The 26,089-nt window shown below is 31.5% G+C and overlaps 7 protein-coding genes and 3 non-coding genes across 11 annotated transcripts; 4 read left to right on the top strand and 6 right to left on the bottom strand.

The window, feature by feature from the left end:
* Nucleotides 1-770: 770 nt before the first annotated feature.
* Nucleotides 771-853, bottom strand: Trnal-uaa (transfer RNA leucine (anticodon UAA)). Its single transcript has one exon. It is a non-coding gene; the product is annotated as a tRNA-Leu (tRNA).
* A 160-nt stretch (nt 854-1,013) lies between these two features.
* Nucleotides 1,014-1,096, bottom strand: Trnal-uaa (transfer RNA leucine (anticodon UAA)). The gene has a single exon. It is a non-coding gene; the product is annotated as a tRNA-Leu (tRNA).
* Nucleotides 1,097-1,300: 204 nt separating this feature from the next.
* Trnal-uaa (transfer RNA leucine (anticodon UAA)) lies at nt 1,301-1,383 on the bottom strand. The gene has a single exon. It is a non-coding gene; the product is annotated as a tRNA-Leu (tRNA).
* A 137-nt stretch (nt 1,384-1,520) lies between these two features.
* LOC145749500 (zinc finger protein DPF3-like) lies at nt 1,521-4,494 on the top strand. Its single transcript, XM_082565281.1, has 9 exons — nt 1,521-1,683; nt 2,244-2,314; nt 2,440-2,558; nt 2,779-2,963; nt 3,086-3,146; nt 3,299-3,490; nt 3,623-3,776; nt 3,884-4,001; nt 4,149-4,494. Exons 1-9 carry the CDS (start codon nt 1,576-1,578, stop codon nt 4,317-4,319), a joined length of 1,179 nt encoding a protein of 392 aa, XP_082421407.1. The 5' UTR covers nt 1,521-1,575; the 3' UTR covers nt 4,320-4,494.
* LOC145749501 (JNK1/MAPK8-associated membrane protein-like) lies at nt 3,956-6,662 on the bottom strand. The gene is made up of 6 exons (XM_082565282.1): nt 6,565-6,662; nt 6,178-6,358; nt 5,578-5,784; nt 4,969-5,153; nt 4,814-4,890; nt 3,956-4,737 (listed from the first exon to the last, which is right to left on the bottom strand). The coding sequence occupies exons 1-6, from the start codon at nt 6,617-6,619 to the stop codon at nt 4,498-4,500; spliced, it is 945 nt and encodes a 314-aa protein (XP_082421408.1). The 5' UTR covers nt 6,620-6,662; the 3' UTR covers nt 3,956-4,497.
* Nucleotides 6,663-6,945: 283 nt separating this feature from the next.
* On the top strand, nt 6,946-9,061 carry LOC145750579 (ribokinase-like). Its single transcript, XM_082566648.1, has 7 exons — nt 6,946-7,060; nt 7,152-7,242; nt 7,446-7,594; nt 7,731-7,885; nt 8,006-8,173; nt 8,347-8,535; nt 8,882-9,061. The coding sequence occupies exons 1-7, from the start codon at nt 7,039-7,041 to the stop codon at nt 9,056-9,058; spliced, it is 951 nt and encodes a 316-aa protein (XP_082422774.1). The 5' UTR covers nt 6,946-7,038; the 3' UTR covers nt 9,059-9,061.
* Nucleotides 9,062-9,414: 353 nt separating this feature from the next.
* LOC145749820 (uncharacterized) lies at nt 9,415-18,225 on the top strand. Of its 2 annotated transcripts, XM_082565683.1 has the most exons (12): nt 9,415-9,659; nt 10,155-10,268; nt 10,402-10,479; nt 11,363-11,466; nt 11,621-11,774; nt 12,237-12,403; nt 12,568-12,881; nt 13,002-13,144; nt 13,220-13,316; nt 16,414-16,905; nt 17,156-17,226; nt 17,570-18,225. In XM_082565683.1, exons 1-12 carry the CDS (start codon nt 9,618-9,620, stop codon nt 17,681-17,683), a joined length of 1,890 nt encoding a protein of 629 aa, XP_082421809.1. In that variant the 5' UTR covers nt 9,415-9,617; the 3' UTR covers nt 17,684-18,225. The 2 variants fall into 2 exon arrangements, with proteins under 2 accessions (XP_082421809.1, XP_082421810.1); XM_082565684.1 differs by lacking the exon at nt 17,156-17,226 and having other exon boundaries at nt 17,570-17,692.
* Nucleotides 18,174-20,196, bottom strand: LOC145749821 (uncharacterized). Its single transcript, XM_082565685.1, has 4 exons — nt 20,131-20,196; nt 19,838-19,971; nt 19,637-19,761; nt 18,174-19,549 (listed from the first exon to the last, which is right to left on the bottom strand). Exons 1-4 carry the CDS (start codon nt 20,165-20,167, stop codon nt 18,754-18,756), a joined length of 1,092 nt encoding a protein of 363 aa, XP_082421811.1. The 5' UTR covers nt 20,168-20,196; the 3' UTR covers nt 18,174-18,753.
* Nucleotides 20,197-20,548: 352 nt separating this feature from the next.
* Nucleotides 20,549-21,895, top strand: LOC145750355 (NADH dehydrogenase [ubiquinone] 1 beta subcomplex subunit 8, mitochondrial-like). Its single transcript, XM_082566372.1, has 2 exons — nt 20,549-20,632; nt 21,037-21,895. The coding sequence occupies exon 2, from the start codon at nt 21,055-21,057 to the stop codon at nt 21,742-21,744; it is 690 nt and encodes a 229-aa protein (XP_082422498.1). The 5' UTR covers nt 20,549-20,632; nt 21,037-21,054; the 3' UTR covers nt 21,745-21,895.
* Nucleotides 21,896-22,172: 277 nt separating this feature from the next.
* Nucleotides 22,173-25,955, bottom strand: LOC145750017 (poly(A) RNA polymerase GLD2-like). Its single transcript, XM_082565924.1, has 11 exons — nt 25,605-25,955; nt 25,050-25,533; nt 24,763-24,888; nt 24,576-24,656; nt 24,370-24,507; nt 24,155-24,247; nt 23,976-24,094; nt 23,229-23,346; nt 22,917-23,138; nt 22,700-22,833; nt 22,173-22,519 (listed from the first exon to the last, which is right to left on the bottom strand). The coding sequence occupies exons 1-11, from the start codon at nt 25,796-25,798 to the stop codon at nt 22,420-22,422; spliced, it is 1,809 nt and encodes a 602-aa protein (XP_082422050.1). The 5' UTR covers nt 25,799-25,955; the 3' UTR covers nt 22,173-22,419.
* Between the last annotated feature and the right edge of the window lie 134 nt (nt 25,956-26,089).

Genomic DNA, 26,089 nt, shown 5'->3' with positions numbered 1-26,089 from the left:
CGTAGAGTTGCGTTACGTAACTTTACGAGTTCTAGGGATTTATTTTTAGAATTTTAATAAACAATACCTAATAAAAGTATACCGCTTACGAAAACTTGCTTAAATTTCGCTCCAGCCACAAAACTTTACAAAGTCTTACGTAACTTTCGCAACGACTCTGTTCATTTTAAATGGTTGCGAAATCTTGCATTACGTTGCCTTGCGTTGCATACGCCGTGTGAACGGGCCTTACATTATCAAAATGTGGAAGAGTCTCTTTTAAATCGCATTTTAACAATTAAAAACAACCGCGACTCATTCATGCATCGCATAGTTCTTAAAAAATAGCCAACTGTTTAAAAGATCTTGAGGCCCATTGTTACATAAGACGAAATTTGTAAGATAAGCAAAATTTATTCATGCATCACATCGAACTTGAAAAATTGTTAACTGTGCTAAAAATTTTCAAGTCCTACATAAGCATGTCTTACCTTAAAGAAGTGAAAAAGTTTAAATTAGTAAGTCAAGAAAACGATCAATTTTTTTAGGTTAGTTTATTCGATAAGAAATTAAACCATACACAGTATTTTTAGCGCAGTTTTTGCTTTTTTTATTTAAACTAAAATGATTTTTAAAACCCCTCATCCTGATGCTGTAATTTCCGAGGTGCCTATTGGAACTCGGTTTGTAGAAAAACTTGGAAACTGTTTAATAAAACTACCAAAACATTTAATAACAAGCCCCACTTTTACTTTTTTTGAAAATTTAATAAATTTTTTTTTCAATTAAATTACTGGGTGTGGGGTTCGAACCCACGCGGACATGCGTCCATTGGAACTTAAGTCCAACGCCTTAACCACTCGGCCAACCCAGTCGATATTGAGAAAGCGATAAGAAGTCATTAAACAAAATGCAAACTAAACCGATTTTCTTCAACATTTTAATTTCACTTAATTCTTATAAATATTTGTCTTTTTACCCTTATTGTCTATAGCTGTTAATAAACTTGATAAAAATATTTTATAAAATTCAATTACTGGGTGTGGGGTTCGAACCCACGCGGACATTCGTCCATTGGAACTTAAGTCCAACGCCTTAACCACTCGGCCAACCCAGTGGATGTTACAGCCATAACGACATGCTAATAAACCCGAATCAAATGCAGACCTTACTAAAAAACACTAGCATTTGTAAACGTAGTTTTTTCTTATATAATTCTTTCATTGTTTAAAAAAATGTAAATTGTAAAACTGAGTGTAAAATTATCCAGTTTTAAATTAACATTTATTATTAAGCATTATTTAAAACTTTAAAATTAGATTACTGGGTGTGGGGTTCGAACCCACGCGGACATTCGTCCATTGGAACTTAAGTCCAACGCCTTAACCACTCGGCCAACCCAGTTGATATTACAGAACTTATAAAATGCTTGAAAGTGCAAACAAAATTCTTGGGGTTTTTTATTGGAAGCCCTGATAGAAACTCAATTGCGACAACTTGCGATTAACAAAATCCAAACTTTTTAATTTTGATTTAGCGATTGAAACGGGCTTTGCAATAAATTATTTTGTTGCTTTGTTTTAAATGCTTTAAAAAATGACAACACCAGCAACAACTACAACAACAGCAGTACCTGATGCACTGTATAAAGAAGCCATAGAACATTGTCATGCCTATAACAGTCGTTTAATGGCCGAAAGGAAGGTTAGTTATTATTTACATTTCAAATTTGTTTTACATTTATTAGTCTGTTAGTTACAAATTAAAAAAAATAATTTCTAAATCCTTGTTAAATTAAAAACTATTTTATAAACATTCTAATTGTTCATCCTAGGCTATAAATAAGACTATCAACTCTATCCGCGCCTGTTGTGTGCTAAATTAGCATTTTCAATTTTTTTATATTTATTTATCCTCAATGTGGGAAGGTTGACTTTTCGACCTAAACATAGAGTCACATTTGTTACACCGACACAGTCTCGAGTTGCCTTTGGCAGTTTGCGATATTAAAGATTATATTTGGGCCGAATTAAACTCCTGATTAAGTATTGGCTTAGTAGGAGTTACAATGTATACATACAATGTATAGCGCTTTACTCAAAGGGGCATGGGAGTGGGGGTTGAACCCAAGAACTCATGTAGTACAAATGTTTTGACCACTACATAATGCTACCGATTATTACATGATATCAAACACTGCAATTTCCTAAGTATTATATCATTGTTTATATATATATACAATGTATATGTTGTTTTCGTTAAAGGTGCGACTTCCCTACTTAGATGCACAAACCAGGGTTGCTCAAGGAGACTGTTATTTGTGGTTTGAGAGAAGGTGCAAATTTGTTCAACGATTTTTAAATAGCATACTTTTTAAATTTCAATAGCCTACTTCTCTTATTTTTCTTACACTATTAGCCTATATAAATTATTTTTTATTAACTGCATATTATATATTAGGCAACGTGGACCAGGTTTAAAGCCAAATCAAGTTTATACTTATCCGAGTAAAAGATGGAAAAAAAGGCCACGTTTTAATCCCATTGTGGAGACAAACTTTGATTCTCTTTCTGCTGCTGGTACATTAATAATGTTGTTGATATTATACATATTTGTAAATACAATTTTTAAATATAATCCAATATCTCAAATGTTTAAGCAACACAAATGTAGAATTTTTTTCGACAACAACTATAGGAACAGTTTATTTTAAACCAGTATGTACATCATTTTTTGCTTTTTTGTCGAAATTAAGCTTTTTATTTTTTAATTAAAAATTGTGTTAAAAAAATTCTTCAGAGGTTTCTCATTTGATGAACGAAAATTCAAATGATTCGCCGAGTTTGACACAAGCCTTGATGGACAGAGAGAGTCGCACGCCAGACACTCCTGTAATGGCAAGTAGTAACATGGATGACGATGACGAAGAATATGAATACGAGTTCGAAAAGAGCAGGAGAGGGAGAAAAAAGGGTCAAAAACCAGTCAGTAAAATTACTTACTAAAAAAAAATTTAATTTAAACTATTTAAGAAAAATTGAATTCCGAATTTGAAATAGATATCGTATTTAAAAAAGCATAAATTTTTTGACAAGCGTTTTTTAAGCAGACTAGTGTTGGTGCAATACGAATGCCAGAAGATAAAGAAAAACCACTTACATGTGAATGTAAGTAAACATTCAAGCCACATGTATATATTAACATATATATACTCATTCTTTTTTATTTCATATGCAATTGAATTATTTATTACATGTTCTATCTTGTTTGCTTTGCCTAGAAGCTGTGTATTTATGCTTTTTTTATATTTAAACTCAAGATTGTGGCAAAAAATACAAGAACAAACAGCGCCTGAACTACCATCTTCAGCATGTGCACCAAGATGAAGTGGATGGAGATGAGGAGTACACCCCATCTGGAAGACACAGTCCGTCATCTATTGTGTCTGAAGATCGTCATTCTTCTTCCTCAAGAACTTCTGCTTTGGCTGCACAGAAAGCAGCTGCTGTTGGTATTATTTATGTAATAGTGATAATGCATCAAAAATTTAAAAAAAATATATGTTTATTCCCTCTTAATTAAGGTACTTTGTGGTGTGCAGTATTACCTTTTGTAACCTTTAGTAAAAACCTTGCTATTTTAGTTGAAATGGTAGAAACTGAGGAAACAGAACCAAGACCTAAGCGAAAACGACCAGCTAGGAATAATAATTATTGTGACTTTTGTCTTGGTGATGCAGATCAAAACAAAAAGACAGGAGGTTCAGAGCAACTGGTGTCTTGTGCTGATTGTGGCAGGTAAACCTTGAGTTTTGGTTGTCATGTTTATGCTAAATCTATATGTAAATACACTCTTTAAATAATCACTCTAAAATATGCAATGTATTACTATGCTAACAATTTAGGTCTGGTCACCCTACCTGCCTTCAATTTACTGATATAATGACAATGAATGTTAAAAAATACAACTGGCAGTGCATTGAATGCAAATCATGTCATCTATGTGGCACATCTGATAACGATGTAAGTTTTAATATTTAATCCAAAGTACCCAAGTTATTAATAAGTTAATGATTTTATTTTATTTAACTTTGTTGATAGGAAAAATTGGCATTTATCAACCATGTGTAGTAGCTGTAACATAGCCTTTATGAAAACTTATTTTTTTAGGAGCAATTACTCTTCTGTGATGATTGTGACAGAGGTTACCACATGTATTGTTTGGAACCTCGCATGGAGCAACCTCCAGAGGGAAGTTGGATTTGCAATTTGTGCGAAAAGGATAAACGAGAGAGAGAAACCCAAGCAAATGCGGAATCAAAAACCACGATGAGTTTATAACATTGCTGCTGAATCTGCTAACTTGGCTTTCAAAACTTTAACAAGAGTACCCCCATTTTTTAGTAACAGTGCAGTAAAAAGTGTTCAAAATTTTGTAGTTTAGATGTTTATCATTTTCCAACACTGCCCGTTATTGATATCTGTATATACCTGAATAAAGATTTCATGATATTCAATGTTATAACAGTCTGTCAGATACTTCACTGGCAATGCTGTCTGGTCGTGTAAATCTCTCTGTTAAAAGATAGAAGCCGAAAGGCAAAGGAACCATAGCCAGGTATGGTAGATATTGAGTGATGCTAGCTTCAGCGTAAGCACTCCCCATAGCAAAAACTGTAAAAGATAACATCAAAAAATGCCATATCATGATAAAGATATGCTGTTGCCAGAAATCTTTAGTGAATAAATCTTTGATAGTCTGTAAACAAAAAAAATAATTGGGATTGAAAATTTTGATATTTTAGGCAACACTAATTTATATTCAGAATACTCACTAAAATTGTCCATTTCACATAATATGTTATTAAAGCAACAATTGAAGCTATCATTAAAAGGTATGGATATGAGTAATCTAAAAATTAAAATATTTTTTTTACAAATTCTAACAGAGTTTACACCCTAATTAAATTCCAATGACAACAATACTTACAAATTAGACCAGCACAAGTAGCATGAACAATGGTTAATATAGGATGAAAATATAACGCTGAATATATAAGTCTATGACCTTCTTTTCGAATATTTTTATCTCCCAAAATTAGTGGTAAAAATAGAGGTCGCAATATTAACAGCAAAACAAGAGAGTAAAGATAATTTAAAAATACCATAGAATATCTAAAAATTAAAAACCCCCTTGTTAGAAAAACACAAAAAAGGCGTATTTTAAGACCTAACCCTATATTTTTATTTTTTTTTGTATATATCTTTATCCTTGATGTGGGAAAGTCGAATGCGCGACTTAAACATAGAGTAACATAAGTTACCCCGACCCAGTCTCGAGTTGCCTGTGGCAGTTTGGGATATTATAGAGACTATAATTGCCCGGTAATTATGCTGCTGATTAAGTGCTGGCTCAGCAGGAGTTCATACCGTTTATAGCGCCTTACTCAAGGGCGCTACAGCATGAGATCAGTGGGGAATGAACCCACGACCTCATGTGTGGTGTAGCAAGAGTTCTTACCACTACACCACACTGCCGGTTCATATTGTAACTGTACTTAAATTATGTATGTGGGTTTTTAAATTAACCATAACTTACAAAGGATATACAGCTTCCTGTGCACAAGGAATCGTTGTTGTATATTGAATTTTAGGATTATAAAACACAGTATACCAGTCTGAAATTTGATTAACACTACAAGTAACAATTCTAAAACTGCCATATTCTTCTGTTGATAGTAATGTAAGGATGGCAGAAACAATGGTTTCAATAATAGAGCACAAGAGGTGCATTGCAATAAACATTCTGCAAAAAAAAACATTTATTTGTTTAAAAACACAAACCATTTTTTTTTGTATATATCTTTATCCTCAATGTGAGAAAGTCGAATGAACGACTTAAACATAGAGTAATATCAGTTACTCCGACCCAGTCTTGAGTTGCCTGTGGCAGTTTGGGATATTGTAGATTATAATTGCCCGATAATTATACTGCTGATTTAGTGCTGGCTCAGCAGGAGTTCATACCATTTATAGCGCCTTACTCAAGGGCGCTACGGCATAAGAACAGTTGGGATTGAACCCACGACCTCATGTGTGGTGTAGAGAGTGTTCTTACCACTACACCACGCTGCCGGTGAACTTAACTATGTAAAGGACTAAAAATGGTGTAGCAACATTAGAAAAATACATAACTCACTGCCATCGACTTTTAATTGAAAGAAGAAAAATCCAATGTAGGGTTAAAGGTAAAATAGCCATAAAGGCTAAATACAGCCATTGATATACTGAAGGACTAAGGTCACATTTTATACAATGTTTTTCAGCATTAGATTTTGAACCAGCTGGACAGGCCCCGCATTCACCCCAAAGAGTTTCATCTATAAAAAATCGACATAAATTTTACCTTCATACCAAAAACAACAAAAAAAAAAGAACATTACATTATATAAAAAAGCAGGACTGTTAAAAAACTAAAATGCTTTAAAATTATACTCTGGCAGTCTGGTTTAAAACATATTCAGAAATTTTAATTAACTCTTTTAATATAACTACATTTAAAGAAAACATAGATTAAACAAATTACTTGTTTCAGAAATATTAATTCTTCCACAATACCTTCCAGTACATAGTTCCATCATCTTTTAACTGGTTTATTTACTTTTACGTTTTAGAAAGTTTGTTGTATTGCAAAATAAAATCGGAACAAAAACATAACTGGGGAAACACCGTACTTTTTTTTATCCTCCTCTTTTGTTATTATTTGCAAAGCATGCAACAATGAATAATTTTTTTTTATATTGCTTCTACCTGAAAAACAAAAATATTTATATAATTTTTATTAAAATCATTTTAATTAACTATTTTATTATTTTGGCCAAGAAAATACATTTGCATAATACTAAAGGGGAAACCCAATGTTTTACATGTAAACAAATAAATAGCCACTCAGTAATCGCCTGTAGAAAATCACGTGTTTGAGTAAATAAAGGGACACGTGCTTTTTTATATAGATTGTTTTGCCTCATTAAGCCAAGCACAATACAAACGTTATAAGATTATGGCTTCACAAACAGCTAAAGGTGGTTAGATTTATTTGTAAATTAAAATTAAAATAATTTTTAACGTGTTTGTAATAACTGATTATTGTGTTAAAATGAAATTTATTTTTAGCTGAGATTGTTGTTGTTGGTTCTTGCAATATGGATCTTATTGTTTATGCTCCCAGATTGCCTTTATCTGGTGAAACAATACATGGCACAAGGCAACGTTTTATATATAGCATTTTTGTAATTATTATATAATTTTTAGGATTTTTTTTCTTCAGCCTTTAATCAATAAGTACTATTAAATTTGAAAGGGTTTTCTTTTTTGTTTTCTTTTATTATTAATAATTTATTTATTACAATAGTATTTTTGAGAAATACAATACATTTTACTAAAATGCCTTTTTTGCTAATTAATTAGGTTTGTAACGGGGTTTGGTGGCAAAGGTGCTAACCAGTGTGTTGCTGCTACAAAACTTGGAGCCACAACTGCAATGGTCGCCAAAGTGGGCAAAGATTCACATGGCAATGAATTTATTAAAAATTTTAAAACTGTTGGAGTTAATGCTGGTAAGTTTTTGTGATTAACCAAATTTTAAGTTTTTTAAAAAGTATATTTAAAGCAATAATTGGCATATATTTTATCAAAAAGCATGATTTTGTGTTTTATCAAATTTTATCAAAAAGCATGAACTGTGTTTTTTAGAACATGTTACACAGACATCTGAATCTTCAACTGGTGTTGCACCAATTACTGTTGATAAAGATGGTAAAAATGCAATAGTTATTGTAACAGGAGCTAACATGTTGGTAACCACATCAGATATTGATTGTGCTAAAGGGTTATTTCAATCTGCCAAGGTATGTTGTATTTAAAAAAATATCTTGACAAAGTTTCGGTTGTTATGATTTGAAAAAAAGGATTGTCAAAAATTTTTAAAATATTTTTATTATTTTTTAAATAAGTTAAGTTAATTTAAGGTTTTGTTGTGCCAACTTGAAATCCCAATGGCAACCACATTGTATGCTTTAAAAATAGCAAAATTAAATGGTTTGACTACCATATTCAACCCAGCTCCTGCCCCAGATAAAGATCTTGATTTGGAGTTTTATGAACATTCTGATATAATGTGCCCCAACGAAAATGAGGTAGAATTAGATATAAATTTCAATTTAAACTTTTTTAAAAAATGTTTAGAATTGTTATAAATAATACGGCATAAACGTATTTTTAATATTAATTTTCTATGTAAACAATTCAAATTATAGTTTTAATAAAATGCCATGTACTTTAAGTCTGGATAATATCCTCTTATTTTTAGGCATTTGTATTAACTGGTATCAATGTTGTGGACGTTGAAAGTGCTAAAGCAGCCTCACTTATTCTTGTTAATAAAGGTTGTAAAATTGGAATAATAACACTTGGTGAATTAGGTTGTGTTTTTGTGGATAAATCAGATATGTGTCCGGTATTTGTAGAAGCAAATAAAATTAATGCTGTGGATAGTACTGTAAGTCATATCAAAATAGTGTTAATTAAATAAATAGTAATTTTTTTCATATTTATTTATCCTTGATGTTGTAAGGTCGACTTCTCGATCTAAACAGGATAACATGAGTTACCCAGACCCACACTAGAGTTACCTTTGGCAGTTTAGGATATTAAAGATTATATTTGCCTGATAATTAGGCTGCTGCTTAAATAATAGCTTAGCAGGAGTTCAATGAGCCTTACTAAATGGCGCTTCAGCAACATAGAGGTAGGGATCGAAAGGACCTCATCAATTGAAGCAAAGGGTTTTTGATAACAGTACCACGCTGCTGGCTTTATTAAATTTTATCCATACATTTTTTTAGGGTGCGGGTGATTCTTTCGCGGGGTCCCTGGCTTTCTTTTTAGCAAAATATTCAAACTTATCACTACTTGATCAAATAAAACGAGCAAATTATGTTGCAAGTATAAGTGTTTGTAACGAAGGAACTCAATCAAGTTACCCCGAACACAAAGACTTACCTTCTTTTCTTTTTCAATAAAAATCTGGTATAAATTTTATTTCTTCCTTTTAAACTTGTGTAGTTTTGTTTGTACCAAATTATAATTTTTAATCAAATATATTTATATTAATAAAGTGTAAAAAGAAAGGTATATTAAATACTTTATGCAATATTAATTTTTACCCACGTCTAATAATGACAATTTTACTTTGTATTTGGCAAAAAAATTTTTTAGTTAGTCTCTAAGTGGTCGTTACTCGGCGCTGAAGCGCTATGTATTTGTCGCGGTGTTACTCGGTAACAAACGACGCGTTTTTTTAATTGTGACGTAAAAGGGCTAAACGCAGATACGCGTGCTTTAGTTTACGCTTCATACATAGCGAGTTATAAAACGAGTTTCTTTTTAGTTTCTTTAGTACACGAGGTATTTTGTGTATAGCAAATAGAAGATATAACAAGTCGCTTGTTTTTGCTCGGAAATTGATTTTGTTTTACAATCACGTCGTAAATTAAACATTATATATATGCAATTTGTGTAAAGTCAATTTATAAAAGTACAGAAATTCAGTTCAATATTTTGTTAAGTTGAAAATTTCAAATGGACATGCCAAGAAATATGACCGGCTTATACCTCGGTGGGGTAGGTATTTCAAAGTAAATTTATGATAAAAATTGTTCATATGTTAAAATTCATATCATTATTTAAATTTCAATAAATAAATAAACTTTAATTTCTCAGTTTAATTGGCAAGGTTATATAAATATTAAAAATGTGAGTTCTCTTTTAAATGTGTATGGAATTATAACTATACTTGCTGGTATAATGTAACATTGATTTTCTAGAACTATTTTACATTCATAGTAATAAAAATATCAAACTTTAAATAAACAAATCTTTTTGTTAACAAAACCTAATTTGTCACAAGCAAACCTTATTGTTGACTTAGCTGAAATTTTTATTGTCAGGTTTTGCCCTTTACAATTGAAATTTGTTTGAGTAACTTGTTTAAATCAATAGAATTTAAAGTTTGTTAAGTAAATAACTTAAGTTGATAAACCCATTTTTGTAGCCAAATGTATAAAAAAATGTTTTGTAGACAAATTACTAGTATTTTATTTAAAAATTTAATTTTAGTTTATCCAAGAAGGATACTTGCCACCCAGGGAACGAAAATCTACAATTCCATCGACTTTTTATCGAGGTCATGTTGTTAAACTTGCACGAGCTCCCAATTCAAATCCACATCGGGTAAATTTCTGAATTGTGAATTTTTTTAAAAATTTTATTGAATTTTTGACAAAACAAAAATGTCAGCACAGTATTACAACTAAACATGTAGTTATTTTGTAAAAGTTTTGTAATTGTTTTATTTATGTTTTAGAGTTCTGTTGGTAGATACCCAATGCATTCTTTAAATTCAGGATTTGCTGGTTTAACAGTTCCTATTAAAGATCAAATGGTAATACTTTAGGTTTTGTTTTAAATAAAATGACATTATTTATTAATTTTACAACAAAAATATTTTTATTTGTTGATTCTTGAAATATACTATCTGCAATGTGTTAAAGAATATTTAGTCACAATTGTTTACTTGATATATTGACACTTAGATAAAAAAATTTCAGACAATTTTCCAATGGTAATAAATACCTTGCTTTTGTTTGATTAAATGCTACTCATATTACTTATGCTATCAACTCTAATATTTCCATTATTACTGCTCAAACGTAAACAACAATTGTTCATTTACTGCATTAATACTATTTTGTATATACAATTAATTTCAAAGGGGGGCCATGTAAAAAAATCTATTAAATGTTTAAAGATTTGATATCAAGTGATTTCTAAGCATCTGATACAGTTAATTTGTTGTGGCCCTTCTATTACAATAGGTTTTCACATGAATTGATTGTGGCTTTTAACCTTTTGTGTCCACTACACTGGTCATTGTGTTTGTTAAATAATAGGATTTAACCCTATCAGTGTCATTAAATGTTATTCATATGATTTGACCAATAACTGTACACAGATATGTGCTATTCCTTCATATTAACCAGCAAAAATCATGCTTTTTTATTTTCATGTATTGTATATAAATACATGTATTTTTAAAGGTTAAGTACACTAAAAACAATTAACATTAAGGTCATTGATGTATAATTTTCATGTTCTTGTATGATATTTAATATGTAATTTGTTATTGTAGAAATTCTACCCTACTATTATTGTACTGTTTAATAAACAACATCTGGAATATTGTAAACTTTTAAATAATAAAAAAGGCAATAAACATAAGTGTTTAATAAAACAATTTATTTTAAATATTTTAACATTTTGTTTAGAATTTTAAAAATCCTGATGAAATGATACATGAAAGAAAAAGAACCAGAGCTAAGGGAAAATGGGCAAATTATCCAATGTCTATTGAAATCAAGAAAATTGCTGGGTAAAATATTTTTATTTTATGTTTTTTAAACAAAAAAAAAATTTAATATGAATTTTAACCAAAATTCTACAAATTACATTTATTCAAATTTAAATTGTATAACTGTTCTTACACTTTATTTTGAACCATTTTTTGTTTTTGTTTATTATTTAAGGTCTGGGTCATCTGGTAGTTACTTAGCTAAATGTGTGTTGGGGGAAAACAGCACAATAAATTCCAATCACAATATTGATGAAGACACTAGGTTAGGAAGGTTTAAAGTTTCACCTTCACCAAGTGAGGGAAGAATTGGTAGCAGTTTGTATGGGGTAATGAAAACTTTACTAAAGCCTTTATTAAAGTGTGGATATATAATTAATAGCGATGGTGTGCAAAAAGAGGTCTTAAAAGATTTTGTTTAATCCATTTTGTTAAAAATAGGTAAACTAAATATATATTTATTTATTCTTGATGTTAAAAGGTTGTCTTCAAGACCTAAACATAGGGTAACATCAGTTACCCTGACCCGGTCCCAAGTTGCCTTTGGCAGTTTAGGATAATATAGGTTATAATTGCCTGATAAATCAGCTACTAATTAAGTATGAGTTTATACTGTTTAGTGTTATAGTCTATTATGTAGGGGTGCTACAGCATGGGAGCAGCTGGGATTAAACCTAGGACCTCATGTAGTAAAGCCAAGTGTTCTAACCACTACAATACCTTGCTGGTCATATATCATTTACTTTTAAATAGTTATTTGCATTTGTTTAAACATGCATGTAACCTTGCAGATTGCGTCACCAGATCAGCGTGACAAGGACGAGGAACGTTTTTATCAATCCATGTATGACGAAATACGTCACGTGGTCGCTGGACAGGAGAATGCCATGCAAACAAACCGAGTCAGACTTCAGCGAATTTTGATGAACGATTCGAGTAACAACATAAGACCTGACGTGTAAGTATATTTAGTCTCATATTCAAATAAAAATAAATTAATTAAAAATCAAAAAATTAAAATATATTTTAATTGGTTTAGTTCACTTATGCTAAAATTATTATTTTTATGCCATAAAAGTTTATTATTTCACTATTTTATAACCTTCTATTGTTGCGCCACAGGGTAAGTCCCGCCCATCGCAACAATCGCGTATCTACGTCATACGGTTTTTCGTCCCCGCGAAGAAATATCTCCCCCCAGGCCCCACGACCCCACACCACTGCTGCGCTCCCCAGAACTTCGGGTGGGACAAATCGTTGCCTTCTTCTCCCGGTACCGTACGTTTCAAACCACAACTGGCAAGTAAGCACTCCCTCGGTTGAGCCACCGCGAACCACGCCAATATACGACTTTCCGCGTGGTGGCGTTGTGACCCCGTACATGCCACATCTTTCGGCCGTATCCCCTTTTGCGAAGACTCGTCCTATTAAACCTGGTACGTTTAAGTGGGTTTTTAACGCATTGCGCATATAAAACAATATTGCCTACATTAAAGCATTAAGCTGTAAGTTTAAATGCAGTACTTTATACGATTAACTAAATAACAATCCTTTAGAGCTTTACTATAGAGGCGATAAAATGCGATGGAACAGTCCGGAACCAGCACTTCCGGTTTCTCGGGGAAATGGTTCCCACGCCAATATAGGAAATTCTCATATTGACCGTCTAAACCGACTTTTAAACGCCGCCGAAAAAGAAGTAACTTTTAAAAATTTTGAACACATTTGCTCGTTTACAGGTCTAGTAATCGAGTAATTTATTTAATGTTGTTAGGGTAACGAAACTCCGCATCGAAACAACGTGACTTTTAACGTGACGTCATTATTACAAACCAAGGATGCGCCAAAGAAGAGTATGTACTTAACTACAGGTTAGTGACTTTAACTTTATTGTTAAAGTAGAAAAAATCAAATTTATTATGAGTTGTATTTTCATCTTTTACATTCATTTATATGCAATGTCCACAGGCTTAGTATATTCGAATGCGCGACTTAAACATAGAGTAACATCAGTTACTCCGAACCAGTCTCGAGTTGCCTGTGGCAGTTTGGGATATTATATATTATAATTGCCCAGTAATTATGTTGCTGATTAATGCTGCGCTGCAGCATGAGATCATGGGGGATTGAACCCACGACCTTATGTGGGTGTAGCAAGTGTTCTTACCACTACGCCGCGCTGCCGGTTCAATGTTGCAGGTAAGTGCCCAAGTCTAACGTAAACTGTTTATTTTCTTCCTTATGTTTACTACCATATTTCGGGGTGTGTCGTGAATTGTTTGCCCATATTAAATTTATTTGTTTAAGTGCCATATGCCCGATTTAAATTTAGTGACGTCATTTACAGATAGCAGTAACATACATTTCATATTGATCTCCAATTGCCTGATAAAATGTCGCGTTATCAATTTATCTCCACTTTCACTTAACCGCATTGGACCAGTCGAATTGTGTTTAAATATAGCTCATCTTTGTTCGAAAAATATCATGGGTTTTTATCTATAAGGGAATGAATCCAATCGCGTTATTCTTTTTTTTATGTTTTGGGGTTTAAATTTCCAACGATCGTTTTGGGAAAATCCAATAATTTAGAATACATGCTGGTCGTTATATCAGGTCAATTGAAGTCTGCGGTTAAATGTTGTTTTTATGCAGAACGCAAACCCGTTAGATACCATTTGCAATCTTTTACTTCTAGCGTTCTAGTTCTAAACCAGGCTTAATAATTTTGAAATTAAATTTCATTTATCAGAATAATTTGATGTTATTCAATTTTTAAACGGGGGCTTGTTTAAAAATATTTTTATTAGTAAAAAAAAACGAAAATTTGAATAAAAATGTATTAATTGAGTATTTTTTAATATGTTATTGTTACGTCATTTATTCTCGTCGAAATTTATATAAGCTATTACTGACCCTGAAATAAGCCAGGTAGTTTATCTATAGCTTTTAATCAACGACTAGTAATCGATAAAAGATTAAATAAAACCCGGTTTACATAAAAGATAGGTTTATTTAATATTTTATTATAGTCGAGTATTACAGGTGAAAATTTTTTTTTTTTTTTTAATATTCAAAAATTCGAAAATTAAAATTATTTGATAATATTTGTATATTGGTAGTGTTTTTAATTAGTACAAAAAATACAAATGAAAATACTAAAAAGTTATTAAAATTTGGTGGGAAAATTTATTCTTTATGGATTTAAAGTTACTTTTGTGTTTTAAATCGCACTAGTCTTTCGTTTATTGTTAATCAATAATTGGAATTTTTCGATTACAAACTAATAAATGTAATTGCCAGATTTCAAATGTGTATAAGTCGTGTGAGTAAGTATATAATGTATATACTGCGTTAGTTTTGCTACGTATTTTTTCAGAGAAAAAAAGGAATATGTTTTTGTAACGACAGCCGTTTAGTATATTATAAAGTTTTAAACCTACGCATTGTTTATGTTTTTGCTAGAGTACGTTTTCGTTTTGAAAATTTTATTAGTTTTATATTTAAAAAAGTGTATATATGTTTTAATCTGTTCTAAAGTTTTATTTATTAAATAAACTATATAGGCAACGTCAGTACAGCTAAATTCGTAGGGTAGTTTAATGCAGTTCGCTAGCCATAAAGTTACGTTACGTTTATTTTTTAACATAAAACAGAATTATGTAAATTGACCGAATAGAAATTACGCAATTCAGCCAATTCTTATATTACAAATCTGGAATTTTATGGATATGGCATTTAAATGTTAAGAGAAAAAAATAGTTCAAATTTTCCAATAACGCTTTATCGTAGGAGTGTAAATATATAGAATCGCGCCATTTAAATGCTAATTGATTTACAATAACAAAAGAACTAAAAAGTTTAGTTTTTAAGCATTTTTAAAATAGTTAGATAGCTTACTAAACGTTTAAAAAGTTACAAAAAAAATTTTTCTGGAAAATTTTTCTAGTTAAAACTTGGTAAGATTTATTTACAACATTATAGTTAATAAACAGCGTTGCTATGGCGACGGTTTTCAGCGTAGACTAATCAACTTAACCTTATGATTAAATCGGATTAAAGTATTAAACACTTACCGCTGTTTGTTAGAAAAAAAAAACAATTTTTGTAAGTGATTAAACTTTTATGGATTTTTTTCTTCAGTTAATGTATGAGGTTTAAAGTTTAACTAATAACTGTTATCGCCAAACTATCAGTTCGTTGCTTAAAATCGACAGTTCTTTAGTAAAAAAAAACTAGGTTTGTAATTTAAAAGTGTCAGGAATTTTAATTAAAAATATTTTGTATGCGAGCAAGTGTAAACGCGTATGTATTTGAAGTATTATGTATTTGTAGTTGTATATTACCTAGCATTCTTTGATTATCCATAAAATGTAAAAATATGAAAAAGTTTAAATTAACAAGTTTAGAATAAATAAAATTAGTTATTGCGAAACTGTGTAAACGATTCGGTGTCACGTGATTGCCGGTTCATATTTCCAGTTGGGTTCTGTTTTTTGTCGAGTAGATAACATCGCTCTATATAAGTTTATTATATATATTGCAATTCGCTCGGTACCAAAATATCCCTGCGATAACATTGACGTCACCCGGCCCTATCTTACTTTTAAACTGATTAATTCCCTTGTTTTGCTCGTGCTTTGACAATGATAAAACGGTGTCGCAACAGCCGGGGTATTTCATGGCCTCGCTTCGACGAGTTTTTTTTATTGATATTTCCTCGGGAAAAGTTTGATGCTGATTAGTAAAACTACCTCTGACCGAAAAAGTTTGGTTTGATACTGTTGGGAATATGTGGGATATATAAGCGGAACAAGTACGAAACCTAAGCGTGTAGTTTATCCAGACAGCTGTTGATGTTTACAAACAAACAAAATAGTTCACATTAGGTTATTTAAAGAAGTTGCTAAAGTAATGTTGCTGTTGTTATTTTTTACAGATTTTTTGTTTAAATTTTTTAATTGTTAGCTTTGGAAAGTCCCGAGATATCTCGTCTTCCGTCTTCCTCGATCCTCCGGACCCCGACTTCTTCCAACATCCAGTCCCCGTCCTCTCCCGGAAGATCAAAAGTGGACGTCCAAACAAGTCCGGACACAACTCCTCCTCTTCTCAACACATCATATTCTGTAGTAGTACCCGCATCTTACGACGAACCCCCTTCCTTAACTACAAGCCCACTACCCCCTTACGACACCACCCCGATTCCACCAACAGGCACCCCCGTACCCCCATCGGAGACCCCTATTTCCAACCCAGAAGACGATACCTCCCAGCCCCAGCATAATATGGGTTCTGCGTCGGTGAAGTTACTAAACATGACGGAAAATAAGACAACTGAAAAAAATGATCACGTGATCGAGGTTGACCAATCGAAGCCAGTTTTAACGCGGGCCGATTCGGAGATAAGATGTGTAGTCGAAGGTGACGATGGATCTCAAATACCAGCTGATATTGATCAAGGTAAATAAAAACAACCGTAAACCTAGCATGTAAACCTAGCAAGCTAACATGTTTTGTTTTTAAAGAAAATAATTTATTGTTTGTTAGTTTTTTAATTAAAGCTAGGTGTTTATTTTTTGTTAGATTAGCCAAAAACCTCTGTAGTTTTATTGCTTGGTTTTAAAAATTCTATTAACCAATATACTAACAACTTTTAACTAATAAATTGTTAAAGTTTAACGTAGTTTTTTTTTGCTACTAATCCCCTTAGATGTAACAAGTTTAGAACTTGATAGAAAATGTGCGAACACATCGACACGAATTATAATGGACGAGATCGAGGTATAATAATATAATATTGATCGCATTTTGTTAAACTAATATTCCTACATTGATCATCTATTTGTTTTGTCTCTCGCATGGCAATTAACTATTTATTTTCCAATATTTTAATGATAATTCGAAATAAAATAAATGTCACTATGGGGTTATTTGCGTAGGATTCAATATATTAATACAATAATCAATTTATCGAATTTAATATAATTTATAATTGGGTTTTAACTTCTTTATTAAATATGTTTTACGTATGTTAGTAATTACGTATTGTCATATTAAGACTTTTCTCTTTATATTATGTGACTTTAATATAAACTATTCTAATTAACAAACGTTTTCCCTATAGTCGCAGGCTGAACTTAAAAGAAACGAACTTCGAATGTTATTGATTGAACACCAACAGATTGTCAGCGAAATTCGCAGACTGGAATTATGGAAAACCAAGCAAATAACCACCTAAACATTTCCCGAATATTTCTAACGATTTTACAACTTTTTGGTAAAACAGTCAACGCCGAAATGCGATTACGATGTCAAGACCGTAGAAGTGCGTGTAATATTTTCTTGCCAAACGGGTTAGTTATTGGATGGGATTACGATTATTTGTGTTAGTATTTACTTTTTAAAACGATTTCTTGTTTTTCTTGTCATATTTTAACGAAATCAGAGTTGAAAAAAATTTCTGTTTGATCCGCGAAATTCTAAATTATTTTTATTTTTATGTATATTCTTTTTTGTTCACTTTTTTATATTTCTACTTGACCACAATTCTGTTGCATGACAGAACCCACAATTTATATATTACACCATACAGAATTTTATATAGTATCTCATTTGGATTTACTATGTGAAAATTTGCCAAGGGAATACTATCAAAATTCCCAATAAAATCAATGTAACTTGGTTAAAACTAAAATATATTTTATTTACTAGTAACAAAACACCCCGGATTTATATGTGTATGTAGGTAATAGACACAATTCACGAAACACATGCAATATATATTTGTATGGTAACAGCTACATATTAATATTTAGTTCTAGTACACCTAAAAAAAAATTACAACACAAAGTAGTGCATTAATTGAAATACAAACGACAGTGATAAGGTATTAGTAGAAAAATGCTAAAGTCAAAGTACCCTTGAATAATTAATACTAAAAAGATTTTACAAAATAGTAACTTAGTTAAACTTGATAAATCTACTGCTTGTAAAAGTATGGCCCATGCAGAATAGGGGTTTCAGAAGAGGTAATTAACTTAATGTTAAAATGAATTGATATTAAAAAAAAGTTTGCTACTCTTATGTTTAACTTAAAAAAAATTAAGGTTAGTAAACTAGTAAGAAAAGTGTGTGCATCTTGTACAAAATATTTTATAACGACGTAACAACAAAAAAATTAAAATTTTTGGTATTGTGTAATTTGTTAGTTAGGTAAATAATATTTCTACAAAAAAGTATTAAAACAATTGTTGTTTTAGAACTCCGCAAATATAAAAAAAAATTAAAAAACGATTCGAGCGCATCAATTTAACTCCCACAGCTTCCAAAACTTCCAAAGCTCCCAAAGGATCCAAATGAACCAAATGAACCTCGTCTTCCGACTTTACTCAGAGCATATCCTCCAACAAGAGCTGCAGCTCCACCACCAAGCAGTGCTTTGTTCCTCTTTGACTTCTTTCCACCGCCTCCTAGGACACTGCCTAGTCCCGATGATCCTAACATACCTCCAAGACCCCCTAAACTACCAAGACCGGAAGTTTTCTGTGGTTTGTTGTTGTAATAACCTTGCTGCTGATTGTGGTTGTATGCTGACCCACCGCTATAACCAGGATACTGTTGTTGAGGTGCATAGCCTTGCGTCTGTGGGTAGTGAGGCTGTTGGTAGCCTTGAGAATAGGGAGGTTGGGGGGGATAAGCAGATGGTTGTTGTGGTGGGTATGATGGTCCTGGTTGGTACTGTTGGGGTGGAGGTGGTGGTTGGGGGTATGAATTATACCCAGATGGACCGGGTTGATGTGGTGATGGGTTTAGGGATAAGTTTTCAAATCCAAGAGCTGGTCCCGATGGTCTGGCAGGTGCACCATTTGAAGCTGAGGCATAAGGTGGTGCAAATGGATAACCACTAGGTGGTGAAGTTGGATAACCAGCTTGATAATTTCCTGTCGGTACAGTTGGTTGTGGTGGGTAAGCAGGCTGCTGTGCATAGTTTAATGGTGGTGCTTGATTGTAACTACCAGATGCAGTTGGGTATTGACCAACTGGTTGACCAGACGAATAACCATTATTCGGCGATCTTGCATTGTTTAAAACTTGCATCCATGTGCTAAAATTCAAATAATTTTAAGTTTAATATTTATTACAAATAATAAAAATATAAACATTCATCTCCAAACACGATTTTATAACATACTCAAATTCCATTCGGTTATCAGCAAGTAATAGAAATCGTTTTTCTCTCATTACTAATAGAAAAACACAGTCAATAGAATGTGAGGAAGGCAACTGAGGGATTTTGGCTTGTATTCCAGCTCCAACCTAAAGCAAAAACCATGTTTAGTTTTAAATTAGCTCAAAAATGCTCAAATGTAAACTTATTTAATGTTGTTTTTACCTGTATATCTCGACAATCTCGGGACACCAAAAATGAGCCAGTCTTTGGTCCACCACGAGTGTCATGTATTACAAGATGGCCATCACTATAAAGTGCAAAATATTTTTGTTTCCATCCCTTAAATATGCCAGATGCTAAATAAATAAAAGTAGAACAAATGTAAACTTCCAGAACGTGTTACGTTCTGACGTTATAGTTTAAGTTAGTCAGTTAGTTATTAGTTAGCCAACATACTGACATAGTATAAAAATGTTAATATACAACAGCCCAGCATTAATTATACACATACTTACAATATTTTTGCAAATATCCCTGTTTTATTGTTGTCATTATTTATTTTTTGCTCCCTACCTAACTACGTTAAGAAAAAAAAATAATAACAAATAGAAGTAGTAACATATTCGAGACTTCGTTACCTTTTTGAGGTACCAACAAGAAATCGTATGTACCAAGCGATTATATCACACAATAACGGTTTTTCTTTATAAAATATAAAATATATTAAATTGATTTTAAAATTCAATCGTTTATTTGAAAATTTTGTTTAGTAAACGAAAAAGTTAGCCGTGTTAACAACTACATTTTTTGGCAAAACTATCGTGTAAGCATTGAACAAATATTTGACAATAAAAATAATTTTTGATGTTTTAATTTTTGTAATAGTAATATCCCTAAATACTAATCTTATTTTATAAAATTTATTTTTAATAGTTACCGCAATAAAATTGCAATAAGTTGTAAGATACAACTCTTGTTGCGTGTTGCAAACTGGAAAAATATTGTCAGATTGTCAAGGTATATTTCTCAAGCTTGTTATGTAAGGTTACATTTAAAGCTTGAGCAAAAGTATTTAAATATTCAAGTTTTGTTTGTGTCATGTCTTCATGTTTATTTATTATATAAAATTGTTTAGTTTTTAAATTAGCCATATTATTTATTGTTTACCCCTAAAGGTGGATACCGACTAAGTAATTCTTAACCGCTAATTACGTATTTAAACCAATGTTCGTCTAGATGTAATATTAATATATCAACTTATGTTTTTGTTTATAAAATTTTTATAACTGTTTTTAACTTAATGATTAGTAAGGTTAAATTTTTGGTAAAACGAACGACCATTTATTAAAGCTTCGGTTAACCGGTCTCACCAACTTTCAACACATCGTTGGCATTAGAATTAACTTCATTAATTTTTTTAGTTATTTTGAAATTTGATTATGTTGCGATGCGGCGGGAGGCTGTTAAACCGCTATTGGTCTCACACAAAGCAATCTAACAAACTTTTACCTGTTGTCATTGCTTCAACCAGAAATTATGCAGATGGTTCAATTCCTGAGGGTTATGAAGAATATCATTTAACCCCTGAACAACAAGTAGCTCCTCTTGACAACGCTGTTCCTTTAACACCGGAAAAAAGAGCCCAACTTGCAGCAAAATATAACCTTAGACCAGAGGATTATGTCCCAATGAATTCCAAGGATTACAACATAGGAGATTACCCCGATCTCCCAGTTGAAAGTTCTCTTCAAAGAGATCCTCATTACGATTGGGATGATCCATTTCATCGCTGCAACTATGGTGAGCCAATTTTTTACGACATAGAAATGTATAACCCTTATGCCCTGGATAAGACCCCTTTGATTTATGATCGCCCTCAAATGTGGAGGGTCTTGCTCTCCTTCTTTGGGTCCATGTTTGTTTTGTATACACTCGGACATTACTACAAGAGCTTTCTCCCAAGAGCAAAGAAGCAATACCCTGAATACTTTCCTGGTGACGATTTAAAGGTACATCGGTATTACAGCCATTTTGAAGAAGAGGGTTTGAATGCAAAGTTTAAAAGAAGAAAGGAAATTGTCAACCACACTTTTGCAGATGATCCTTGGGACGCATCTAAAGGGCCATAAATTATTTTTTGGTTTTAATTAATTAATAAATCAAAACACTTATAAAATACTTACAGTTTAAAAGGTTTTGAATTCTGAAAATTTTTATTTGAAATCTGTAATAAAGACATAAAAATTTATTTGGTCAAGAATAATATTTTAACACACTTAATATTGCTGATGTTTTTTTTAGATCAGTTGGGTGTTTAAGTTATAAAGATCACTAGCCTATAGAAAGTAAGAACTTAAAATTTAATGAGTTGAGTTTTTTTGACAATTTAAACACAATCACACTACATTAAAACCAATGCAATAAGGGTACTTGTAGAAGAAAATAGCAATTAAAGAAAATAAAGTTGCCAAACAGACATTGATGATTTTCTATAACTAAGGTAAAAAAACAACCACAGTAAGTAAACCATAAATATATTATGTTCCTTAATCTGACTACGGAAATAATATTGTCTTGCAAAAATAATACATTAAGGAAATTCATATTTATTTGGTAATAAAAAAAATTGTGGTTGAATAAAACAACAAGAAATTGCCAAATCAATTCTACTAGTAAGCAACAAAACTAATTTAAAAGAAATTTAAACAATTTTTTTTAAAAAAGAAAAAAAGAATGCTAGTTAAATTTTATTTGTATATATGAATGATCATTTAACAAAAGTAAAACAAAGTAAAATTGTAGAATTAATCAATAGTAAAGCATTCATCTGTAGAGTTATTAGTTTTTAATTTTAAGATGCTTCGCAGGTCACAATGTGTGGCAAGTAATGCATTATATGCATTCCTACATAAAAAAATAAGAGTGTTAGCTATTGTTGAACATAATTTAAAATCAAAACATTTTTATTATTATTTCCTATTTCAATTTACAAGTATATATCATAAATTAAAAACTTAAACAGAGATTAACTACTTTACTATATAAACCCCACCTTTGCAATAAAATAATTTTTAAATCACTTACCTAAATTTACTAAATATCAAATTGCTCTTAAAGCCTACTGCCCTTGCAACATTAGAAAGGTCAAATGGTTCTTCAACTTTAATTGGCTTTTCAGTCATATCTCTTCTATTTGAAAAGGGGCTAAGCTGAATATTCTATAAATAGTAAAAATTTGTTTATTCATTTAAAAAGCATTCACCTTTTTTTTAAATGCTGTTTAATAGTTTGTAATATTTACCTTTCCCAGTCTTATGGACATGACTTGATTTTTAAAATCAAATTCTGTTGCAAAATAACGGAAAAAGCCCACTAAAAGGTCTCTATGAGAGGAAAGGTTTTTTGATTTATATGTGGGTACTGAGCGGGCAGCCTGCTCACATCTACTTAGTGGTTTTTGGGAGGAGAAATTTTGAGGATACAGTAACTGTAAGCTGGGAAGTACAGGAGGGGTTGTTCCACACTGTAAATAACAGAAAAAATGTATGTAATTTTATGTACCTGCTTGACACTGACAGTCTGTTGTTTATTTTTTAACAGTATTTGTATGTACCTGAAGATAACTTATGACCATAAGTATAATTGTATAACTACTGAGAGTGCCTTCGGATGCATCATTAATACCACTTTGGTGTGCCCACTCTTTAATACATAATCCCAATGGTTGAACCCTTTAAAATAAAATATATAAATATAAAAAGTAGGGATGGGCCAATCGAATCCGAGTCCGAGTACTCGGCCCGAGTATTAAGCATATTTTAATACTGGTGCTCGTCGAGCATTTTTTAGTACTCGGACGCCGAGTAATAATTTGTCATTTAGGATTGTATACGATTTACTAAACATAAAAAAACACGAGGTTTGCCTTTTTCTAATAATTTATAATCTACTCTCAATTATATTACGTTATTTAAGCAACAATTGCGCAACTAATACACTTTTTACTACACTTTTTTTACTAAATTTTACGCATAATAAATTTGAGACTTAAACATTTTCGTTTGGACTTAAAATGATATTGCTATCAGCGGTAAGTAGTTTTGCCAACGTTAAACCTTTTATAATCCATAAATACGTGTTTTTTGGCAAATTTTGCAGTTTTAAAATTATGCGGGAAAGATTCTCGTGAACAGTTATATACGTTGAATTGACGTCATAACCGAGTACTCGGACTCGGCCGAGTATCGCGACAAAATACTAGGGCTCGTCGAATCCGAGTAATTTGGATTTCAGCCCATCCCTAATAAAAAGCTATTGTCTAAATACCTTCATTGAAAAAAAAGTAGTCTGGGTTTATTACCTGGGATCTTGCATAGAATATGCCAGTAACAAGTAAGTATTGCGAAGTCCAACAACATTGTTAACATTTAGATCACAATCTATCTTTCCATAATTATCGTAAAACTTTAAAATGGCAACCTGAAAAGAGAATTTGTCCATGAAAACAAATTAAATTTTATTTTTATAACAGTTGCTTACCCTTGCGGGAATAAGAGAAATGTTTTTAGCAAATGGGGTTTTCCAAAGCAACCTTTGAATTTCCTTCAAATAATTTAAGACTATTCTGCGCCCCTAAAAAAAATTTTAAGTCAAAACACAATGCAAAAGACTACTTTTTAGTATAAATATAACAACAGTATATTGCAATTTATTATGCTTGGCTCTATAACTTTAAAACTAGCCTATTAACTTACAATTTTGTCAGTGGTTTCATCAAGAACAAGACATAAATCAGAGTCACTTGTTAATCGGCCAAACCCATTAACTGAAGAACCAACAATGTAGAGCCTTGCTTTCTGTGAGGTGATTTGACATATCGCTTTTTCTAAAGCCTTAAATGTAAAAAAGGTGTTTGTAAATAAGGTTAAATTTTAAATTTAAAAAAATTTTCTCAACTTACAGCAACCATATTTCTTTTTTTCTCTAAAAATTCAGGCTGTTGTTGATTTTCCTTAAAAAATGTTGCAATTTGCTTGGAAAACTATACAACAAATATAATTTGTTAAAATTTATTGTAAAATAAAATTATTTAGTTTTAAATAAAATAAGTAAGTACGCTAAACTTGGGAAAACCAAACCAGTGTTACCTTATCATTTGCACAAAATTCCTTTGATTCATTTTCAGAAAAATATCTTGCCCTTTTTGGTGTCACAGTGTCTTCATAATTGTTGTTAGCATCTCCTTGACTCTTCCTTTTATTAGAGTTTACTTCCTTTAAACAAAATATTAAAATCACATTACATAATCTTTATGTACAATTAAATGTATGAACATAAATTCGATTTGAAGGTAATTTTTTTGAAGATATTCTTTATTTACTTATTAAATGTTATAACTATTTTATATAAAGTATAAAACCAAAACAATATTTACTATAGTTTTGATAAAATTTGGGCTAGTGTTTTTCGAAGTAGATTGAGTTGGGGGTGGTAAGGAAGATGAAGAAGTAGCACTTGAACTTGAACTTGAGGCATTATCTTTAGGTGCATTTGAATTAAAATATCTTGTAGAGAAGTCTCTTTTAATAAGTTTATCTTTAGGGGTGTCTCTATCCTGCGTCTCATTTTCATCTGAGACAACAACAACCGAGGAAGAATGTTCGGTTTCAGGATTAAAACTTTGGCTTTTTATATCGTCTTCAATAACATGAACACTTTCATTATCAGAGCTGATTACAATAACGCTGGAATGTGATCTTGCATGTTGTTGTTGCTGTCTGTTGGCCTGTTGTCTCTGTTTTTTGGCTTGCTGTTGTTTTTCCTGTCGGATTCGTAGTCTTTGTTTTTTGTTTCTTCGTTTAGACCGCTTTGCATTTTGTGGTGGGTTAGAGTTTGTATGTTGTTGGTTAAAGTTTTTCCTGAAAAATATTAAAAAATTATTCAAGCCAATAATATAATTTTTTTTTACATTTTATATCAATCTATTTACCAATATCTATGATCTGAATTGCTTATTTGAGTTCTTTTTTGCACAGAGCCAACTGAATATTGTAGTTGTTGACTTTGAGGCTGTTTATAGAAATTTTGTCCATATTTAAAATCCTGATGGACATTACGACCTTGATGTGCGTAATACCCATTTGAGTTACTACTACCGAAATCGTTATAGTTATAATGATCCATATCTTTTATTTTTAATGTAAAATAAAAACATGGGACAGCTGTATTAGGTAGGGCTGTATCTTTGTGCTTTATATAACTTCAGTACTTTACTTACTTTTTCATTAAAGGCAGGCTACAAAAATTATAACAAAAAAATTCCATTAAAAATTTTACGTAAAAAAACTATATCAACAAAGTAACAACAGAAGTTAAGCCAGTTAGTTGAAATAAAGCAAGCGCGACAGAACTCTATACCTATTTAATCGTGGCACTACGCCAATCTCCACCTGCCATAAACAGTCAGAATTCTTG

The sequence above is a fragment of the Corella eumyota genome, chromosome 4 (genome assembly GCF_963082875.1).
Source record: "Corella eumyota chromosome 4, kaCorEumy4.1, whole genome shotgun sequence".
NCBI classification, from domain to species: domain Eukaryota; kingdom Metazoa; phylum Chordata; class Ascidiacea; order Phlebobranchia; family Corellidae; genus Corella; species Corella eumyota.
The sequence above is the reverse complement of the archived record's forward strand: the minus strand, read 5'-3'. Positions and strand labels throughout refer to the sequence as shown.